The sequence below is a fragment of the Rhinichthys klamathensis genome, unplaced genomic scaffold (genome assembly GCF_029890125.1).
Source record: "Rhinichthys klamathensis goyatoka isolate OS25496 unplaced genomic scaffold, OSU_Roscu_1.1 h1tg000180l_1, whole genome shotgun sequence".
NCBI lineage: Eukaryota > Metazoa > Chordata > Actinopteri > Cypriniformes > Leuciscidae > Rhinichthys > Rhinichthys klamathensis.
The window spans coordinates 2,797,724-2,817,467 of record NW_026606708.1 but is presented as its reverse complement, the minus strand read 5'-3'; the positions used below and the strand labels follow the sequence as shown (position 1 = coordinate 2,817,467).

The 19,744-nt window shown below is 37.7% G+C and overlaps 1 protein-coding gene across 1 annotated transcript; it reads left to right on the top strand.

Annotated features, from left to right (window-relative positions):
* Positions 1-1,050: 1,050 nt before the first annotated feature.
* ccdc22 (coiled-coil domain containing 22) lies at positions 1,051-18,822 on the top strand. Its single transcript, XM_056261044.1, has 16 exons — positions 1,051-1,420; positions 1,564-1,741; positions 2,135-2,267; positions 7,119-7,225; positions 8,179-8,263; positions 8,452-8,621; positions 11,390-11,602; positions 13,068-13,259; positions 13,459-13,578; positions 13,757-13,873; positions 15,748-15,849; positions 16,266-16,373; positions 16,504-16,599; positions 17,154-17,213; positions 17,620-17,694; positions 17,810-18,822. Exons 1-16 carry the CDS (start codon positions 1,371-1,373, stop codon positions 17,921-17,923), a joined length of 1,920 nt encoding a protein of 639 aa, XP_056117019.1. The 5' UTR covers positions 1,051-1,370; the 3' UTR covers positions 17,924-18,822.
* Positions 18,823-19,744: the final 922 nt, after the last annotated feature.

The window sequence follows — 19,744 nt, the reverse complement described above, 5'->3', positions numbered from 1 at the left end:
GTGATGTCATGAACAACTAAAGTCACTGTTGAACTGTTAATGCAGGCAACAGCATTCCATTCAATGGCTCTTTCACGCTTTGACATCTGTTTGTCTCTTATTCAGCACATTGATGGAATGTCCTCTCCACAAGAAGCTCCATATTTTGAGCTGGAAAAGACAAAACTTAATGCTGCCTTCACATGCTATTGGAATTATCGTAAATACTAGTTTCCTAGTTAAAAAAAATGGGACATGAACACCTCAAGTCAAAATTTTAATGCGATGAGCTTGTAATCACAACTTCAGAAGCTGAAATTTCCGATAGCACGTGAATTGGCATGCAGCATAAAATAATACAGGTAAATAAAGTTAGGTTTAATAAAATTGTAAGTGAACGATAGTCTTCTCTTTACTTCCTCTGTCTATATCCTATCCTCTTTTTCATACTCTTATATCATTTCTTCTCTCCCTTGTCTTATTAAATGTAGCCTACAGTTCACCCTAAGGTGAAAATTATGTCATTATTTACTCAACCTCACGTAGTTCCAAATCTGTATGACTTTCTTTCTTCCTGGGAACACAAAAGGAAAAGTTTAGAATCTCTGGAGAAGACAAAAAAGCACCAAAAAAAAAACATCCTAAAAGTAAATCTGACTTTTAATGGCAATGCAGCGAAATTTAAGATTTTATTTGCTGAAACAGTAACTCTCAAATTGCATTTACGTATGCACATTTTCAAAAATGAAAAAAAACAACAACAAATGCTTAGATCTCTGAGGATGAACTGTAGGCTATCAATCATTATACTAATTTATCCGTGTCGAGTTTAAGGAATAGTCTACTATTGTAATCAGTCGTAATAATATTGACGACAGATGCATTCAGATCAATATCATCAGCTAATAATAATAATAATAAAGCAATAATACTACAAAAACATCTCAAACATTTCAGCGCACGTGCTTACGCGTCGGTCTCGTCACGAGACTTGAACGCGCTGTGAATGTCGGGAACTTGAGTTTTATATGAGTAGTTCAGTATGGATGTGTCAAATGTCTAAAACTTCATGTCCCATGATGCACTGCGTCGGACACTCCTAGGTAATGACTTCCTCTCCAGAAAAAGCTGATTTTGAAGAGACTGGGTGAACAAAGCTGTTATTTTGGTACGCCGTTTTGTTGGAGGATGTGGTAAATAACTCATTACGGTTCATTTGAAGCTGCGTTTTGAAATGTAACCATGGCAACCGAACTGTCGTCCTGGTTAGCAGCCCTGCACAGGCTGTAGTGAAGGCGATGCTGAGGGTTAGCTGAAGCCTTCTGATATTTATTTGCCTTTAATATTGTTACGGAAGACAGTCGAACAGCTATATCTAATCTCGTTCCGTGATGGAAGAAGTCGATAGGATTTTAATTCACTCTCTGAGACAAGCGGGCACGTAAGTATCCGAAATCTAACAGGTCTCTTCAGTTGTGACAAGTCATTTCCTCCCTCTTTGGAGTGATTTGCATCTTGGTTCAAGCCAAACTTATCTTATGTCCATGTCTGTGTGGTTGCTGTTTTCACCTTATCATCTTCCAGCGACATTGATGAGGATGTACAGAGTGTGAAGCAGTTCACCAGTGAGCTGATCGTGGAGGCGGTGGTGAGATGCCTGCGTGTGATCGACCCTGCGCTGGGCAATGGATTGTCCCACTCGCTCCCCCCTGGCATGTCTGCCCGCTTCAGACTGGGGATGAGCCTGGCACAGGCCTGTCAGGTGAGAGACACGGTGCCTGGACGTGCTTCTGCCTGCTAAACTTAACTTGACCTCTCTCAACTGACTGAGTCAGCTGATGATGATCAGTGAAAATGCATTACTGGTGATGAATAAGCACTTTTGTTTGTTTTTTAAAAGTTTGAATAAATGTGTTACAGTGTGGACAATTATACCTTGTGTATAAATTATGAATAAAGTTTTTTCATATAGAATAAATGGGTCCTTTTACTGCAGACAATAGATACCGCAGTTGATCTTCCACTATTGCATTAATCTGTTTATGATGTAATTTAGAAACCTTTAAATGTTACACAAGAAAATATGTTTTATTATTGTAATATCAGTAATTAACCTTTTTTCTCAGTTATTATATATGTTGTTATATATGTTTAGGATGTGGGCTTTAAAGGGGAAATTGGCTACCAGACATTTCTCTACAGCAATGAACCAGAGATTCGCTCTCTGTTCATGTTTCTGGTTGAAAAGCTGCCCAGAGAGAGTGCAGAGGCCTCTGACCAGCCTGCAGGTACTTTGGACTACTGATTTTTTTTCATTTATGTACTTGGCATATGCTTGTTATTGATATTAAACTCTGCATGAAATGAAGGTACACCCTATTTATTTTTAACTTTATCTTCCGGTGAAACGCCAAACTTCTATCTGGTGACATATGCTGGACTTCTCCAAGTATTTAGTCCACTTAAACCTGGACCCTTTCTTAAATTCAGCCTTAAAGGGTTAGTTCACCCCAAAATGAAAATTCTGTCAGTAATTACTCACCCTCATGTTGTTCCAACCCCGTAAGACTTTCGTTCATCTTCGGAACACAAATTAAGATATTTTTGATTAAATCTGAGAGCTGGCTCACTCCTCCATAGGCTTCTTAAGGGATCGAAACTGGCCAGCCCAGAAAAGTTAAAGACATCGTTAAAATAGTCCAAATGACTACAGTGGCTCAATCTTAAGTTTATCAAGCGACGAGAATACTTTTTGTGGCGCAAAAAAACAAACAAAAATAACGACTTTATTCAACTAATCATTTCCTTCTCTGTGGGCCGTGAGATTTCACGTAGTGAAACTGCGCAAAGCTTCTAGGTTGCACGTCACACGTAGGCTCACTATTGGCCGACGCTGGTCATGTGCGTGATGCGTGTGACGTACAACCTAGAAGGTTTGCACAGTTTCACTACGTGAAATCTCGAGGCCCACAGAGAAGGAAATTAATAGTTGAATAAAGTTGTTATTTTTGTTTTGTTTTTGCGCACAAAAAGTATTCTCGTCGCTGGAACAACGTGAGGGTGAGTAATTACTGACAGAATTTTCATTTTGGGGTGAACTAACCCTTTAAAGGTAGGGTTGGCAATTTTCGGAGTGGCTAGCAATAGCAAGCTACCTTTGAAAACATGAGATCAGGCCACACCGCCTTTAAAACGCATGAACGCATTAGGGGTGTAATACATCGATATGGATCGATGCTAGCCTGGCAAGCCAGACCTACATCAAGATGTTAGGTCTGGGAACTCACAATTGGAATACCTTAATCCGAGGGGCGGGATAAACGGTTGTCTTTCAATATCCCTCGGCACGCAATAGGATAGCACTACAACCAACCAGAGCAACGAACGGCTGTGGCTGAGTGAGTCCCATGCGTTTTTCCACCAGTGAACCAGCTAGTTGGTATATTAAACTTTTGCCGTATCCGGTCGTCAAAACTCTGAACACATCTTCCTTTTTTAGGAATGACTTAAGTGACATTCTCTTAACTCCAAATCATCCAGAGTCGCGGGCAAAGCCGATTCGAAAGACCGCTGTTCGCCAGCAGCATCTTCTTTGTTTTCAAGCAGAGGGAAATCACCTATGGAAATCACGCGGAACCATCATAACTCTGCCGTCATTATGTTAAGCCCGCCCACCAACTCTACACGATCTGATTGGCCGGACCAGTTTTTGGTTTTTCCAGCTCAAATGTCTATGGAGAGTTGCTAGACCACACTTTTCTGCAAAATAATTTTTGCTGCCGCTAGGGTGCGTCTAGATTTCTAGGCTAGATCGATGCATCAATCAAACATCTAACGATACGATGCATCGATGCCACGTAAAATATCGATAAGCGGTACCTTTATTTTGACACTCTCCACATCCTCACGTAACGTCCATCTACGCATTTCTGCCAAAGCACGCATTTTCGTTTACTCATCATACTGTCTGCTGATGTGTCACCCTTTATAACGTTAATTTTCTCAGCTGAAATAGACGCCTGACAAGATTGACTGAACCCTAAACAAGATTTGTCACAAAAGCCAGTATAGTCCACTGTCAAGGCATCGCAAGTTCATGTTTTACAGTGGAAATCGACAAGCACCCTTGTTGTTTGTGAACACAACCCTATAAGTCCATTTTAACGAATCAGGTTCCAGTATTCAGGTCAGGTGACAAGGCTGTTAGTCACTTCGAAAAGATGTGCTAACTGAGAGATGTTTCGTCAAAGCTGACTAAAAGTGATCGAGGATGGATCATTTCAACAAACTTGATGAACCCATGATATCTTCTTCGGGGCGTAAAATAAAAAAAATAAAAGCTGAAACTTTTTCACAGAACCTTGCTAAAGCAGCACGTTAGTGGTGAGGGAAAAGCTCCCTGTATTGTGTGTAATCACAACAACAAAGTATAAAAATATAAAATGTAAAAAACATACTTTCAATGAACTTTAATTTTGTAAGTTACCTGTATTTTTTTTAGTTATTATTACTTAATCAAAACAACCTAGCTGCAGTTTGATTGATATTACTTGGAATGCACAATAATAAAAAATGAAATTTATGAAATTAATAAGTACTGAGTTAGGGTTATCTGTTTCTGCAAATGAACTCTTCTGTTGTAAATGTCCCAAGAGGGTGAGCAGTTTTCAAAGAGTTTAATTAAATGTTCATGTTATATATTTTGGTTGCATTTGTGAGTTAATAAAAATGTAACTGGTTGTGTAAACTTGGTTGGCACTTAATATCTAAATATCGATAAATCAATCGATATAGCCCTGAATCGAATCGAATCGTAATTGTATCGCAGAATTTTTTGAGGTATTGCCAAATATTGTATCGCTGGCTGAGAGAATCGATATCATATTGTATCGTGATGAACTGTCCGATTTACACCCCTAGAATGCACACAGCAGAGTTGGCAAAGCGTCACAAGACGAAAGACGGCTTTAACCTACCTCATGCCTCAAAGCACATAACATTACAATAATAATGAACATAAACAACTTAGAGCACTGACCTGGATCACCTGTCTGCTGCAGATTAATTTCGGCGTTGATAGTGTTGCCATTGTAACGCATAAATTCGAGTCATGTGCCCCTCCGAGTATAATGTCACAGGTTTCCATCTCTTCCAAATTACAGTAGTTATGGCGTAAACACAGCATAAGCTTGTTGGTTTGGTTTAGGAGGAACTGTAAAAGATGATGTGTGATGTCTGCGTGAGCACGGTGTGCGAAGGTATGGAAATACATACCGTATATACCCGAATATAAGACAACCCTGAATATAAGACGACCCCCCCATTTTCCAGACTTATTTTTGGGGAAAAATAGATTTTTGTGGGAAAAAATCTGGTTTTCAACAGAAAATAATTTTAAGAGTAAATTTCCGAGGCGTTGTTCCAAATGCCTTGCATCACCTGTGCCTCGTGTAGAGGCCCGCTCGTCGGCGGAGACCGGCACATATGCGCTTCCTGATTGGCCATGACTGCGGCTGCCCTGAGTGCGACGGGATGGATTTAACCACCCTGCAGGGTGGTCTGGCCGTTTTCGACGACGATCCAGCTCCCGCTCTCTCTCTCTCCCTCTGCTCGAGCCGCGCAAGAAAAAAGCTCCGTTCTCAGAGGATGCCAGAGCGGACGGAGACCAGAGACCCCCCCCCACCCTGTTCACATATCGCGTCTTTTGTGCGCTCAAGTTCGTTATTTCAAATGTAGCCAAAACGAGCGGTATACACGCTCGTTTTTTCCAAGCTCGTCCGCGCAGCATCGAGATCCTCGGCATTCTTGTCAGTCGACGGTGCGGGAGAAAAAGGCTATCAATCGATTCCTCCACTCCAATATAAGATGACCCTGAATATAAGACGACCCCCCATTTTTCATCCTATTTTAAGGAAACAAAAAGCTCTCTTATATTCGGGTATATACGGTACGTTGACAGGCAGGTAGGACATTGTGTTTATCGACTGGATGAACATTTTATGGTCCTACACCTTCCACAGACAATATATAAATGCATTTAGACCACTTATCTTAGTGATTGCTATCAGGATGTGAAGAGACTTTCAACCAGCATAACAAAAAATGTTTCTGGAGCAAATCGCCTACCCTGCCTTTAAGCTTGCATTCAGATCTCCCTCCATCCAACCAACAACCGACGAATAGAACCAAGTCCCCATCCTAAATGTTTTTCGATAATTGCATTTTATCCAAGTTTCACTTAAAAGTACATCACAATGCTGAATAAATGATCAGTCACTACTTGCGTAGCATTGCGACTTTAACGACGATTTACCAGTTGAAATACAGATGGTAAAACTGAAATCTAGCGACTAGTTCTTTCTCTGAAAGAATGGCAGCCCGTTTCCTCCACAGAATTAAAAAAAGCTAATTGCGACTTTTTTCTCTCACAAGTCTGACTTTATTTCTCAATTTCTTGCGCAATTTTGAGTTCTGAGAAATCTGTAACACAGACCTTCATAAATACCAACCAGAAGGAGCAAGACTTGCCTGAGTATCTTTCAATCCGCATTCATTATCATTCCCTACACAATAATGACTGACGTAATAGTGATTTGCAATGATTCACCTAATATTAAATCTGGTTTGACTCAGGAAAGTGTTCTTTGTAGACTTTTCCACACTCAAGATGAGTTTCTGGCTGTGTAATAATAATGAAGTGGTGTGGTTGGGCTGTGTTCTTCATGCTGGGATCAAAGGGTAATGTGATTAACTAGGCTAGGGTGTTAATCTAACAGCTTAAAGTGCTGATTATACCCAGCTTTCTTCAATAAACTAGAAATAATTTATTTTCTCCCTCAGTTCTCCTACATTCATTCATTTAACAATCTTGATTGCATAAGAATTGCATTCAAATGTTTTATTATCTTTGAAAGTATCCAGTCAACTTCAGGTAATAGCTAATTAACTCAATCATAAACTCAGTGGGAATGCTTGCAGACTGGTTCAGACTCACTATCGCAAACATGTTTTTTTTTTTGTTTCTTTGCCATTGTGGTATCACATGTTGTTCCTGATTACTGGATTAAATGAAAATTATTGATGAGGCTAGTTTCTCCGAATAGTCTGATTGTCGTCTACATTTATATCTCCTCTCTTAGGGAAGTCTGCGCTGTTGCAAAGAGCAATCGCTGCCCAAATTAGAGCGCAGTTGTCAGTGCCTTGGCTCCCTCCGTCCTGTAGACTCCCCATTCATCGTAAAACACAGGTACCACAACATGCCTACACCTTGAAATACCAGGTTTATGCAGCACTCTAGATTTGAAATACATTAAAGGCCTGTTCACACTAAGGACGATAACTATAGCGATTAAAATGTAGTTCTAAATGTAAAAGAATAGCAGAGTCCACACCACAATTATAACGATACAGAGAAACATTATCGTTGGAATCAAGTTTCACATTAAATTTTTCTAGATGATAAACAATAAAAACATTGACAGCCATTCATAATCCATCCTTCTTTAAAGAGCACCCGGATTTAAAGGGGCAGACAACATAACTGCAGCGCACGCTTATAATTAACAGAACTATATCGTTCCTTGGTGTGGACGATAATATAGTTATCATCATAGTTATTGTTCTTGGTATGAATGGGCCTTTACTCTAGTAACTCTACAAATATTCATATCATGGTGAAATGGTTGAAGAATTTATACACTACCATTCTAAATTTTGGGGTCAGCTGAATTTTCAGCATCATTACTCCAGTTTACAGTTTCACATGATCCTTCAGAAATCATTCTAATTTGCTGATTTCTGAGTTCTGCTCAAGAATAATTTCTTATTATATCAATGTTAAAAACAGTTGTGCTGCTTAATAATTTTGAGGAAAGTGATATTTTTTTTCAGGATTCTTTAATGAATAGAAAATTCAAAAGAACGGCATTTGTTTGAAGTAGAAATCTTTTCTAACATTATAAATGTCTTTACTGTAACTTTTGGTCAATTTAATGCATCCTTGCCGAATAAAAGCATTATATAATTATATATTATACAAGAATAATAATGTATGTAAAGTAAATGAATTGGCACAAGACTGATACTTATAGTAATGGTTAAATTTGAAATATTGCCATGATACATTGTGTACAGTTACAGAGGTGAAACTGCTTCCATGCTGCCTAACTACCTGACAAATGTGTGTGAATGTAATTTCAGAGTTCCGGCCCATGTCATAGTTTCCACGCCCAGCCGCTGAGCCTCCCATATTCAGTGAAGCTCTCTTCCAGGAAACCGACTAAAGGCATGCTCAGTTTCTCTTACTTAACCCAGGGGTTTGCTGTGATATGTCTTAAACATTGTGGTATTGCCCTTGTTGCCACTTGCCCCAGAAGTGTGACTACACCTTTAAGGAATTTGACAAAATGATTTTACCTCTTATGACTCATTCAGCTAACATTGTCTTTGATGTTTCTTTGTGAATTCTCTCAGAGGTGCAAGAATACTGGAGGAATTATTTGCTGCCTGTGACCTCCCAGCCTTCCCAGCATGCCTCAGTGCCAGCGTCCCTCCTGGAGAACCACATCTCTGAACTTAGTGCCGCTCAGGAGTGGGAGAGTGAATGGAACAGCCAAGGCCTCCTGTCGAGACTTACACCTGAGGTTATTCTATTTCCCTTCATGTTTAAAGGGAGAGTTCGGCCAAAAATGTTGATTCTGTCATTATTATATAAGTTGTTGTTCAGTGATAATTTTGACATCTGTCCTAGGTATCCATGTCGTCCGCGTTCATCAGTGTTTTTTGTTTTATTTATTTACTATTATTGTATTTTATGAATAGGTTTAATTTGTTTATTTTTTGGTGTTCATTTAAATTTTTGTTTATTAATATACATTTTATTATGAGCTGTTGTCTTCATCATTTTTATATTTTTAAATGTCTTTAATTTTTATTTCAGTTACTTGCTAAGACAACATTTGTAAATGTCAATGTTTTTTCGGTTTAAAATTTACACTTTATTTCAATTACCAAACTTTTATTTATTAGTTTTAGTTTTCTTTAACAATGTTGATTTGTGAATGAACGATTTGTTTAAAGCTGCAGTCTGTAGCTTTTTTTGGGTTAAAAATTATCCAAAATACATATTTGAGAAAATACATAACCAGCCAGTGTTCAACGCTATCTGCTTGCTGTAGCTCGATTCAAAGCGGTAAGCTTGTAATAATGTTTTAAATTCCAGTGGTACTGCTGGATTTCCGCGGGAGATTCGAGCATGTCTTTGCGTCATTACGTCACATCTGTATACATAAAGAAGGAGTCTTGGCTAGTAGGCTATATTGCGTGTGAGGATGTTGGAGGTGGAGATTTATAGCCTTTTCTCACAGCACTTGATATAATTAAACTTATCAATTTGATGGCGGATCCAGAAAGGTTCAAACGACAATCACCAGTGACAGAGATTCACCCGGTGTAAAATGCAAAAGACTTCGTTCTGACTTCGGAGTGGCTACAGAAAAAAAAGAGACTACATCCGGACCCATGCGAAAACAAGGATAAATATCGTAAGGGCATTAAATGTAGTCACGCAATGCTGACTTTGTTAACATTAACAATTTGAGAACAAAGTATAATTTGCACGGTTTTGCGAGATGATAAGCGATTTTTAGATTTAATCAGCGCGATTTACTGCAATGTCAGAACCAGAACAAAATTGGATGTTACTTGTTCAGATGACATTTTCCGGTGAAAATTATTATGTTGGTCATACTTCCAAAAAGAATAATCTGTGATTCTGAATGCCAGTATCGACACCGGCACGGTGATTGACAGCCTCACAGTTTCCTCAAACATTGTGTTCATCCGCGCTGTGCCGTGTCGAACTACAACTCGCGTAAAGTTGATAATTCCGCGAATGACTGCAATTGCAGATTTCGAACAGAGATGGCGACAAAGAGGAAAAACTGGGGACTGCAGCTTTAAAGACCCACTCCGATGAAAATAATGTTTTTCTAGGTGTTAACATGTTCTTGTGGCATTTTTCTGATGTTAGAGGACATATCTTGAGAAAAATAAGCTCAAAGTTGTATTTCTGAGTATTTCTACATTCAAATGGCTGTGAATCAGTAGCAGACGCTAAAATGCAGGCTAAAATAGACTGGAGTTGTGACGTAGTAACTCCACTGGGCGTCTCCACACGCGACGTCTTGGAGTGAAATAATGATCGGTGATCGGTGATAACTTTGATTAACTTCGGATAATAATAATTAACGTGTATATAATACTGTTGCCCCACCGGTATTGGGGTGTAAGCTAGCAGGAGAGACAGAGCTCTCAGCAACGGGCAGGGGGAGGGTCGTCTCCGTGCCAACGGCTCCGCCCACAACGCAGAGGCGAATTGCTAATGAGCAACTGCCGCTCTGCTGAAGCGAAGTCCCAGAAAACGGCACAGGTTTTGTGATTTTGGCTAAAAATGGCATAATCATAATTTAAAGACCACTGGGAATGTTTAAAAATAGCTCAAAATATGATCGGAGTGGGACTTTAAGTTTAATGATAAAATAATGGTTTGAATCGGTTTGAATGATTCATTCACGGCTGTTAGTTCCTCACAGAAAGCTTTTTTATGATGCATTTTTTTGTCATTTTAAAGTTTGAGAGCTCCACTCTTCATTCACTTTCCTTATATTGAAAAATGACCAGATATTCTTAAAAAAAGAAGCTTTGGAACAACATATGGGTAAAATGTTCAGGCATTTCAGTTAAATTCAGCTCAGTGTACTCATACAGACAGCCTTTTTTATAGCCTCAGCATGACATCTCTCTGGCACCATGTCTAGGTACCCTGTCTTGATAACAACAATAACATTAGCATGTAAATATTTTTGCTGCCGCCCTGCTTTCCTTGATCGAGTCTCTGTGCTAAAGGCATGTATCAACATGAGGATGGAACACAGAGATGTCTTTCACACAAGTGTGACATTTAGCGTGTATGTGTCCTGTGACTGTACTGCTGCCCTCTCACATCTTAGTTCCACATTCTCACCTCACCTGCCCTCCAACATACACACTGGCCTATTGTCTGAACCCAGGAAGTTCTCCAAGGGTCCGGCACATATTTTATTTCTAAATCGCAAGGCTTTATCGGCGTTTGTAACCTTTTTCTGTCTCTTTCTGTTTTATCGCCTAGGATGGAAGTGCTTTGAGAATAGTTTTGGGTCTGAAAATAACCACAGCATATTTAAAATTTAGAGTTTATTTAAACGGTCATGATTTTCTAAATAAACTGTAATATTCAACCAAAGAGATATGATTATGTTAATGATTTCATTTGGTGATTTAAAGTGTTGTACTGGAGATTTTGATTTATTTAATCATTTTGATTCCTTGTTCTCAGTTTGTTTAACTCACTCTTGTTATCTTGTCTCTTCAGGAGTACAGATCCAGGAAAAAAGCTCGACTGCAGAAGCGGATCGAGGAGCAGCTAAGAGCGGCAGCTCAGCCTCGACCTGACACACACGGAGCCACACGCTCGACTTCTGACCTTGCTGAGCTGCTGCTGTCATTCGGTGGTGTCTCCACTGGGGGAGATGTGCTGACCAAAGGCACACGCTTCACCCATACAGAGAAATTCACCTTTACACAGGTACCTGTCAGAGATTGTTTACTCAAACTGTGATGTGCCAGGGTTCCCACACACTGGAAAATCTTGACATTTCTAATGCTGTTTTTCAGTCATGGAAAATTTAGTACATGTCATGGAAAATAGTGACATGACTGTGTTACTAACAAGATTATCTTAAAATGTAGACATTTTGGGACTGCAGCTTGCCAGACACGGAAATGTACCAGCAATATGTGCCAAAAGAAATATTTGCCTAAAATATTTTGTGTTAAGTGAGAAGTAGAGTGCTGATGCATGATGTCATTTTGTGTATTGACTGACTTTAGATGGGTTGCAGTAAAAACGCGCTAAAAATAGAGGCCTGCCAGGCTACGTCTACATTAATCCGGGTACATTTTAACAACGCTCTCCGTCCACACTAGCGTTTTCCAAAAGTTTCTCATCCACACAGAAACATCGGAAAACGCCAAATTCACCTTACTGCACATGCGTTAAACCTCATAAAAGCTCACTGAGATGATACAGACGGAAAAGACAAAATTAAGTTCTCATGCTATTCTTAAGATAGGATCATTTTATTTAGCAAAATATCTCACATTCACAGGTCGCTCTGTCACCATTTTACTATATGTTTGGTCTAAAACGCAGCTGCTTTCATGTTTTGCCACAGGACAACAATTGCGAGTAATGTTTCTGTCATCTTTGCAGGACTGCAATATGATTAATGTACAAAGTATCATATATTTAGTAACACTGAAAGTGAATAGCACGTAACAGACACAATAGCGGTATAAATCTATTGGTTCAATATGCGTCACATGACAAAAAATCCATTATAGTTTTCAAATACTCTGTTCACACTACAATACGAAAATGTATTAGTGTAGACTAGGCCTCAGAAGGCTGTCATGTAATTTAGGCTGAGACAAACATGGAGAGTATTAATAGTTCTGATAATATGCTTTCTCAGTAGGACTCTGTGATGGGTTGTATGATTATTCTAATGAACTAATGGACTAAAATACAGCTTTATAAATGATAAATAAACCTTTAAAAACACAAAATTATTATTATAAACATAGTTATATAGTCATAATACTGTATATTCATAATGTTTATTATGCTGACTAATGGGCTATAATACAGGTTTTTTAAAACAATTCATAAACCCAAAATTATTATAATATTTATCAATTATATACTAATTCATAATGTTTATTATGATTTAATTGCTGCAGTCTAATGATTGTTTATTAAATATGCATACTGGTCATTGGACCCTTTTGTACAAAAAGTACAAAAGATCAGTATTCGTCAATCTCTACTTGAATAACTTCAAGTTATTTTTGTCATTATTAAAACTATTACCAAAAGTTAAGTTTAGATATTTTATCCAGTTAATTGTGTTTACTTGGAGATAACTAAAAAGCCAAAAAGGCTCTTAACTAAAAAGGCAAATTAAAGTAAAAGACCAATTCTTTTTTAGGAACCTGAGAAAGCAGCCCAGCAGATGGCAGCAGCAGCAAGTGCACTTCCCAGCTCTCACCAATCAGAGGAGGACCTAAAGGCCCAGCAGGAAGCAGACCTTTCAGCTCTGCAGCAACAGTTGCAGCAATTGTCAGTTCAAATGGAAGAAGTGGGCGGAGACATTAAGCAGCTCACTGTGTCCATCCAGCAGGTAATGACCAATCAGATAATATGAAATGTGATGCTGACATTATATCACATTACATATATTGTATCACATAGTGATGTAACGGTAATAATACAGGGAAATATTTCAATTCTCAGATTTCGAAAGTGAATTGGGGAAAAAGTGAAGCAGTTTTTTTTAAATAATTGATATGTCTCTTTTTCCTTTGCATTAATGTCTGCAGGTGTCAGATGAGCTGCAACAGAAAGAAGTGAGTAATGCCGAGAAGGAGAATTCGGTCAAAATGAAGAGACAGACCATTGACCTACTGCCTGACGCTGAAAACAACCTGCTCAAGTTACAGGTAGACAAGTTACACCACTTACAAACCTGTACCACCCCCTCTGACTTCATGACCAAAAGCAAAATAAAAATAGGAACATCAGTACATTGCAAACAGAATGAAATCGTATGTAACTAGCCTGGGATGACATGTAATGACATGTTTCTTTTCGTCTGTCCTGTGTGTTTGTGTTTGGTAGACTGTGGTAGAGGCCAGCTCTAAACGAGTGGTTCATTTGGCCTCTCAGTGGGAGAAACACAGAGTCCCGTTGATTGACGAGCACCGCAGACTAAAAGAGCTGTGCAGCAACAGAGAGGTACCTTGTGTTACCCTGATGTGTTCTACAGCCCTATAGCATCTACACTCGTCAAAGTCTTACATGCACTCTAAACAGCCAAAAATGTAGATATTAATCATTTCAGTTAATTATCCCTGATTAATAACAGGCTAATTATTGATCCTGCATAAGTGTAATAATGAGAAATTATGAGTAGGGCTGCACATTATGGGGAAAAAGTTATTTTTTCTAATGATAACTGCAATTAGGATATAAAATGTGATTTTCCCTTTATCTTGTTTGTAGGGCTGCACAGTTTGGCCCAAAATGTTGTAATTATATATAAATATGACTGTAGTAATTATAATTATTTTATTATGATTATTATTATTTAGAAATGGAAAGATTAAACATAAGAAATATTGCTATTGTAATATTTAAGTGTAAAATGTTAAAATATTAAGAATTAATAATAAAAGTTTTTGCAGTACATCTTTAACATTACAATTATAATATTTATGGCTGTCTTAATTTCTTCATTTTCAAATATTAAACCATCAAAGTGTTAGTTCACCTAAAAATTAAAATTATCCCATTATTTACTTACCCTCAAGCCATCCTAGGTGTATATGACTATCTTCTTTCAGCCAAACACAATATTAGTAATATTAAAAAAATATCCTGGCTCTTCCAAGCTTTATAATGGGAGTGAATAGTAACTGAGATTTTGAAGCCCAAAAAAGCACATCCATCCATCATAAAAGTAATCCATCATACGGTTCCAGGGGGTTAATAAAGGCCTTCGGAAGGGAAGCAATGCATTTTTCTAAGAAAAATATCCATATTTATAACTTTATAACTATAAATACTGGCTTCCGGTAACGGCCGTGCGTGAGTCGATTTCTGGTGGAAGAGTGACCTCTGACCCGATCCATGAAGTAGGAGTAGCGTAAGCTTGAATGCCTCCTGTGGTTTAATCAAATAGGGCTGGGCAACAAACTCAAGCTCCTTTTCTCTTTGATCGAAATCCTCCGACATTTGTCTTTAAAAAGTCTAGTTTTAGACTTCTAATTTGTGACCGATGTTTTGTTTTGTTCTATCCTCTGTGCTTCAGCGTTCGTCATGCATCAGGTCAGAGGTCACTCTTCCACCGGAATTAGACTCGCGTACGGCTGTTACAGGAAGCCAGTGATTATAGTTTATAAAGTCATAAATATGGATTTTTTTTTTACAAAGCGCTTCGCTTCAGAAGGCCTCTATTAACCCCCAGGAGCCGTATTAATTACTTTTATGATGGATGGATGCACTTTTTTGGGCTTCAAAATCTCAGTTACCATTCACTCCCATTATAAAGCTTGGAAGAGCCAGGATATTTTTTAACATAACTCTGATTGTGTTTGGCTAAAATAAGAAATTCATATACACCTAGGATTGCTTGATGGTGAGTAAATTATGGGATCATTTTCATTTTTGGGTAAACTGACCCTTTAAGATTTTATTTTGAAAAAAAATGTTTTTCTTTTGTTAACAACAGCCGGTTTATAAACTCTTACAAGTTTGTGATGTTGGGTGGTGCATGTTTGTTTCATTTCCAAAATACGTTATAAGTGAGCCAAAATCAGAACACATGAAGATATTTATGATGTGGAGCATAAATTTCCCACAAACTCTGAACATGAGCTGTTTTGAGACACTGAATACTGGGTCGTCAGCTGCTCAGATGTAAAAGAACACAGTGGCACGTTTCACTCTGAAACGCACAGCACATATATTTATGTAATTATATCACAGCCTTTTTTGATAATCACACTAACCCATATTGCGATGTTACCATTAATCATGCAACCCTATATTAGATTTTGACTGCATTGTTTGCTTTCACGAAGTGATCGGTTGTGTAAACTTTCGCTTAGTCTGAGTCCTCCAGGAAGCTGTCAGAGATCAAAGACCTGCATGACAAAATCAGACAGTCTGCTGAGGAGGCCAAAAAGAAGGAAAGTCTGTACAAGCAGCTGGTACGTTTTCATTTTATCACCCCTCCCCTTGCTTTTCAGTCATCCTGGAAATACATTTAGCACTACACCATGTCCTAACCAGTCAAAGAACAAAAACAAGGGTTGTATGCCATCTGTCCCATATACATGAGGTTTTGTCCGCATCAACCACTACTTGGTTTATATCTGCTGCATATCAGCATCTTTATATCAGCTGTGTAACCTCACCCCATTGGAAGCTTTGTATATTGAACTGTATTTAAACTGTGTATATAATAAGCTGCATTACATTACTCTTTATTAAACATCAAATATGTTCCGGGGATAGGATATGGTCAAAGAAAGCGTTTAAGTGTTATTTTGTCTTATGATATTCTGTTTGTTGGTTTTATAATGCAGCATGTTTGCGTACTCCCCATCCTAATGTTTTTCCACAGCTAACTGAGTATGAAACGCTGTCTAAAGATGTGTCTCGCTCCGCCTATACCATGAGGATCTTGGAGATTGTAGGCAACATAAAGAAACAGAAGGAGGAAATCACTAAGGTCTTTGTTAGAGTTTATCCTTTATCTAGCCCTCAATAAAATACTTCATCTGAGTTCATGACATGTGTTTGAAGTTGGCATGCCTTTAGAAGCCGATTGACCTCTGACCTTATTATTCGACCCCCTGCAGATTTTGTCGGACACAAAGGACTTGCAGAAAGAGATTAACGGCCTGACGGGAAAACTGGACCGAACATTTGCTGTCACAGATGAACTGGTGTTTAAGGTCAGTACTATATATTGTGGGGTCCAAAAGTCATAACATACAACATTTATACACTACTGTTCAAAAGTTTGGGGTCTGTAAAAATGTTTCATGTTTTTGAAAGAAGTATTTTATGCTCACCATGGCTGCATTTATTTAATCAAAAATACAGTAGATATTATTTATAATAATTTATTAATTTTTCTATTATTTCTATTTGAATATATTTTAAAATATGTTTATTTCTGAGATGTTTCTAAAGAAAATGTATTATTATTATCAGTATTGAAAACAGTTGTGCTGCTTAATATTTTTTGGGGAAACTGGTATTTCTTTCAGGATTCTTTGAATAGAAAGTTTAAAAGAACAGAATTTTAAAAAAAAAGTAATATTTTGTAACATCAGGTTCATAAATGTCTTTACTGTCACTTTATGATCAGAAGAAAAGTTTTTATTTATTTCAAAATAAATTCTTATTCATTTAATGTTGTAGTGTTTTTTTTTTTTGAGTGATCGTTGTTGTTTTTAAAACACTGAATTCAGTATTAAAACACTGAAATCTTTTCAAACTGCAGGATGCCAAGAAAGATGAATCTGTCCGCAAATCTTACAAGTACTTGGCTGCCTTACATGAGGTATGTGTCTGCATATCAAAGATGATCCACAAATCAATGTAATATACATTCAAATATATTTTGTGTTGTCACTGGTCTTGATATTTGTCCATGAACAAAATATATATTAGTCCTGAAATGCAGGTACTGTGTTTGAACCACATTCTTGTCTCATGTGACAAGGCCTGCAAAAGACAAGCAGCTTGTGTACCTTCAAAAAACATTTTAGATAACAATGGCACATAATGCGGTGGTGTGTGCTCCTTAAGCTCAGACCATTAGCAGTGCTTTAGTGCTTCTGTTCAATCTCGGAACTACACAACTTAACTGAAGTTAATGTCATTGTTTTTTTTTACAGGATTCTGGCTACTTGTCCTTCAAACGAATTATTATTTTAATCATTCTATGATTTTTTTTGTGCCCTCAGAACTGCACTCAGCTAATTCAGACCATTGAGGACACAGGAACCATCATGAGAGAAATCCGAGATCTTGAGGAGCAGGTGTGAAACCATCTAATATTCAGATGCATTTTCATTTGTGAAAACTAAGCAAATATCATTTTATTGTCACTTTTCAAATGTGTCATCAGTTTAATGTGTTTCTTGATTTTTGTAGATTGAGACTGAGAATGGAAAAAGGACAGTTAGCAATCTAGAGAAGATTCTTGAAGACTACAAGGCCATTCGTCAGGAAAACTCTGCCCTTGCTGCGAAGATCCGGGAAGGTTGAGCTGTTTCTCCGTCCATGTTTGATGGTACTGCAGAGCGAAAACCCAGCCTGCTGAAATGAACGCTGCTGTGAGAGACGTCAGTTTGGCTTTCATCTGCGTCAGCCCTCCATCAGAATTAATCCTCATCACTTCAGCAACTTTCAGCTTTTACTGAGGGTTTGAACACAAGAGTTTTTTGCATCAAAATGACACAAATTTGAAGAAATGTTAGTTAAAACTAATTCTGATCATTGTGATGAGATTCTGTTTTTTAACAAAAGCTTGGACTGCAATAATTGGATAAGGACCAGTACCGCCGCTTTGGCTGGATGAGACATCTTTGTTATACGGTGATAACCATATTATGTACATGAAAGTGTCCGTTAACAGTGACCTCTGATTGTCGTTCATCATATGGGTCGAGCTGCTCATGAACATTACAAGATTCAGGTGATTTGATCGAACTTTGAGAATAGTCGGCTGATAACAACTTAAAACACTCATGAACAGCTTGCCTGTTTTGTATTAAAGCATAAATTTGATATCGCATCTGTTTGTTTGGCTCTGATGGATCCATAGAACTGTTAAAATGCTTGTCATTGGAAATTATGTCTTTGAACCTTTGTGATAGAAAAGTACTCTGTCGGGCTGACTGTAGGAAAGCTGTGTAAACACATTTAAGTGTCTGATTGACTAACACTGATGATTGTCCCAATCAAACTGGTTTCAAAGTTTATGCCATCTTTGGAATGCTTTATTTTAGAGATTATATGGAAAAGAATGTTTTGTAATTTACTTGTATACATCTGCTCAATCGATGTTCTGATATTTCACCATTTTGCCACTGGTTGTTATTGTCTTTAATTTCCCTTCTTCTGGCAAAATAGTTTTGAGAATGAAGTTTTGACTCTTGAAATGAGACATTTGACCTTTTGACTTTTTATTAGGGCAAAGATTGACATTTGCTGTAATAATTAGAAATTATGAGTTGGGCTGCACGATTTGGGAATTGCGAATTTATATAGAAAGGAATGTGTGTAATGCCCATGACTTGTATACATCTGTTCAATCTCTGAACATGATGTTCTGATATTTCACCATTTTGCCACCAGTTGTTATTGTCCTGAGGAAATTGTTGGCTGATTGAATCTGACAAAACGTCCCAGTCACATTTCACTCCAATTTGAAGAAAATGTATCTACTGTATATGTTGCTTTAATGAAACCTACAATAGTTTTAAAAAGTACCACAAAAAAAAATTAGTTTTTTTTATTTAGAGATGTTTTATATAATTTTCCCGATTATAATGTCAAATTAACAGGATGGAAAAAAATGTAACAGTGGAAACTAAACTGTCCTAAAAAAAAAAAAATCTGTAATAAGATACTGATGTAACTTACTTGAAGGTTTCGAGATTCAGTTTACAGTTTGATTAGTATTTTTTTCTGGGACAGTGACAAAACACGCTCTCGCGAAACTGTTGCCTCTGCCACACCCTATTCCAAACATAACGTACTCAAATTAATTCTGTGTGAATCTGAATACATGCAACAGTTATTTCCGACAAAAACTGCAATACAGTGGCAATATTTTGGCCATTCTACACTCCTTATTTTATATTTCTTTGCTGATTAGCCGAGTAAATAAGTTATGACAACTTGTCGATCAAACGAATGTGTAAAACGTGCCTTTCCTCCTAACGCCTAAAATCGACTAATTGAAGACAAATGTGTGCATTCCGGGTGGGCTCCTAAATAAAAATCAATTTCGCCTATCTGCTAGGATAAGAGAGTAGGAAAGTCGGACATATGGTCAAAAGAGATAATTACATCAGCATTTTT

Bases quoted from the DNA above. Each gene is read 5' to 3' on its own strand.
- ccdc22 (XM_056261044.1), top strand. From the start codon at position 1,371: ATGGAAGAAGTCGATAGGATTTTAATTCACTCTCTGAGACAAGCGGGC. The intron at 1,421-1,563 runs GTAAGTATCCGA...ATCATCTTCCAG, and splicing joins TCTCTGAGACAAGCGGGCAC to CGACATTGATGAGGATGTAC. The intron at 8,264-8,451 runs GCATGCTCAGTT...GAATTCTCTCAG, and splicing joins TTCCAGGAAACCGACTAAAG to AGGTGCAAGAATACTGGAGG.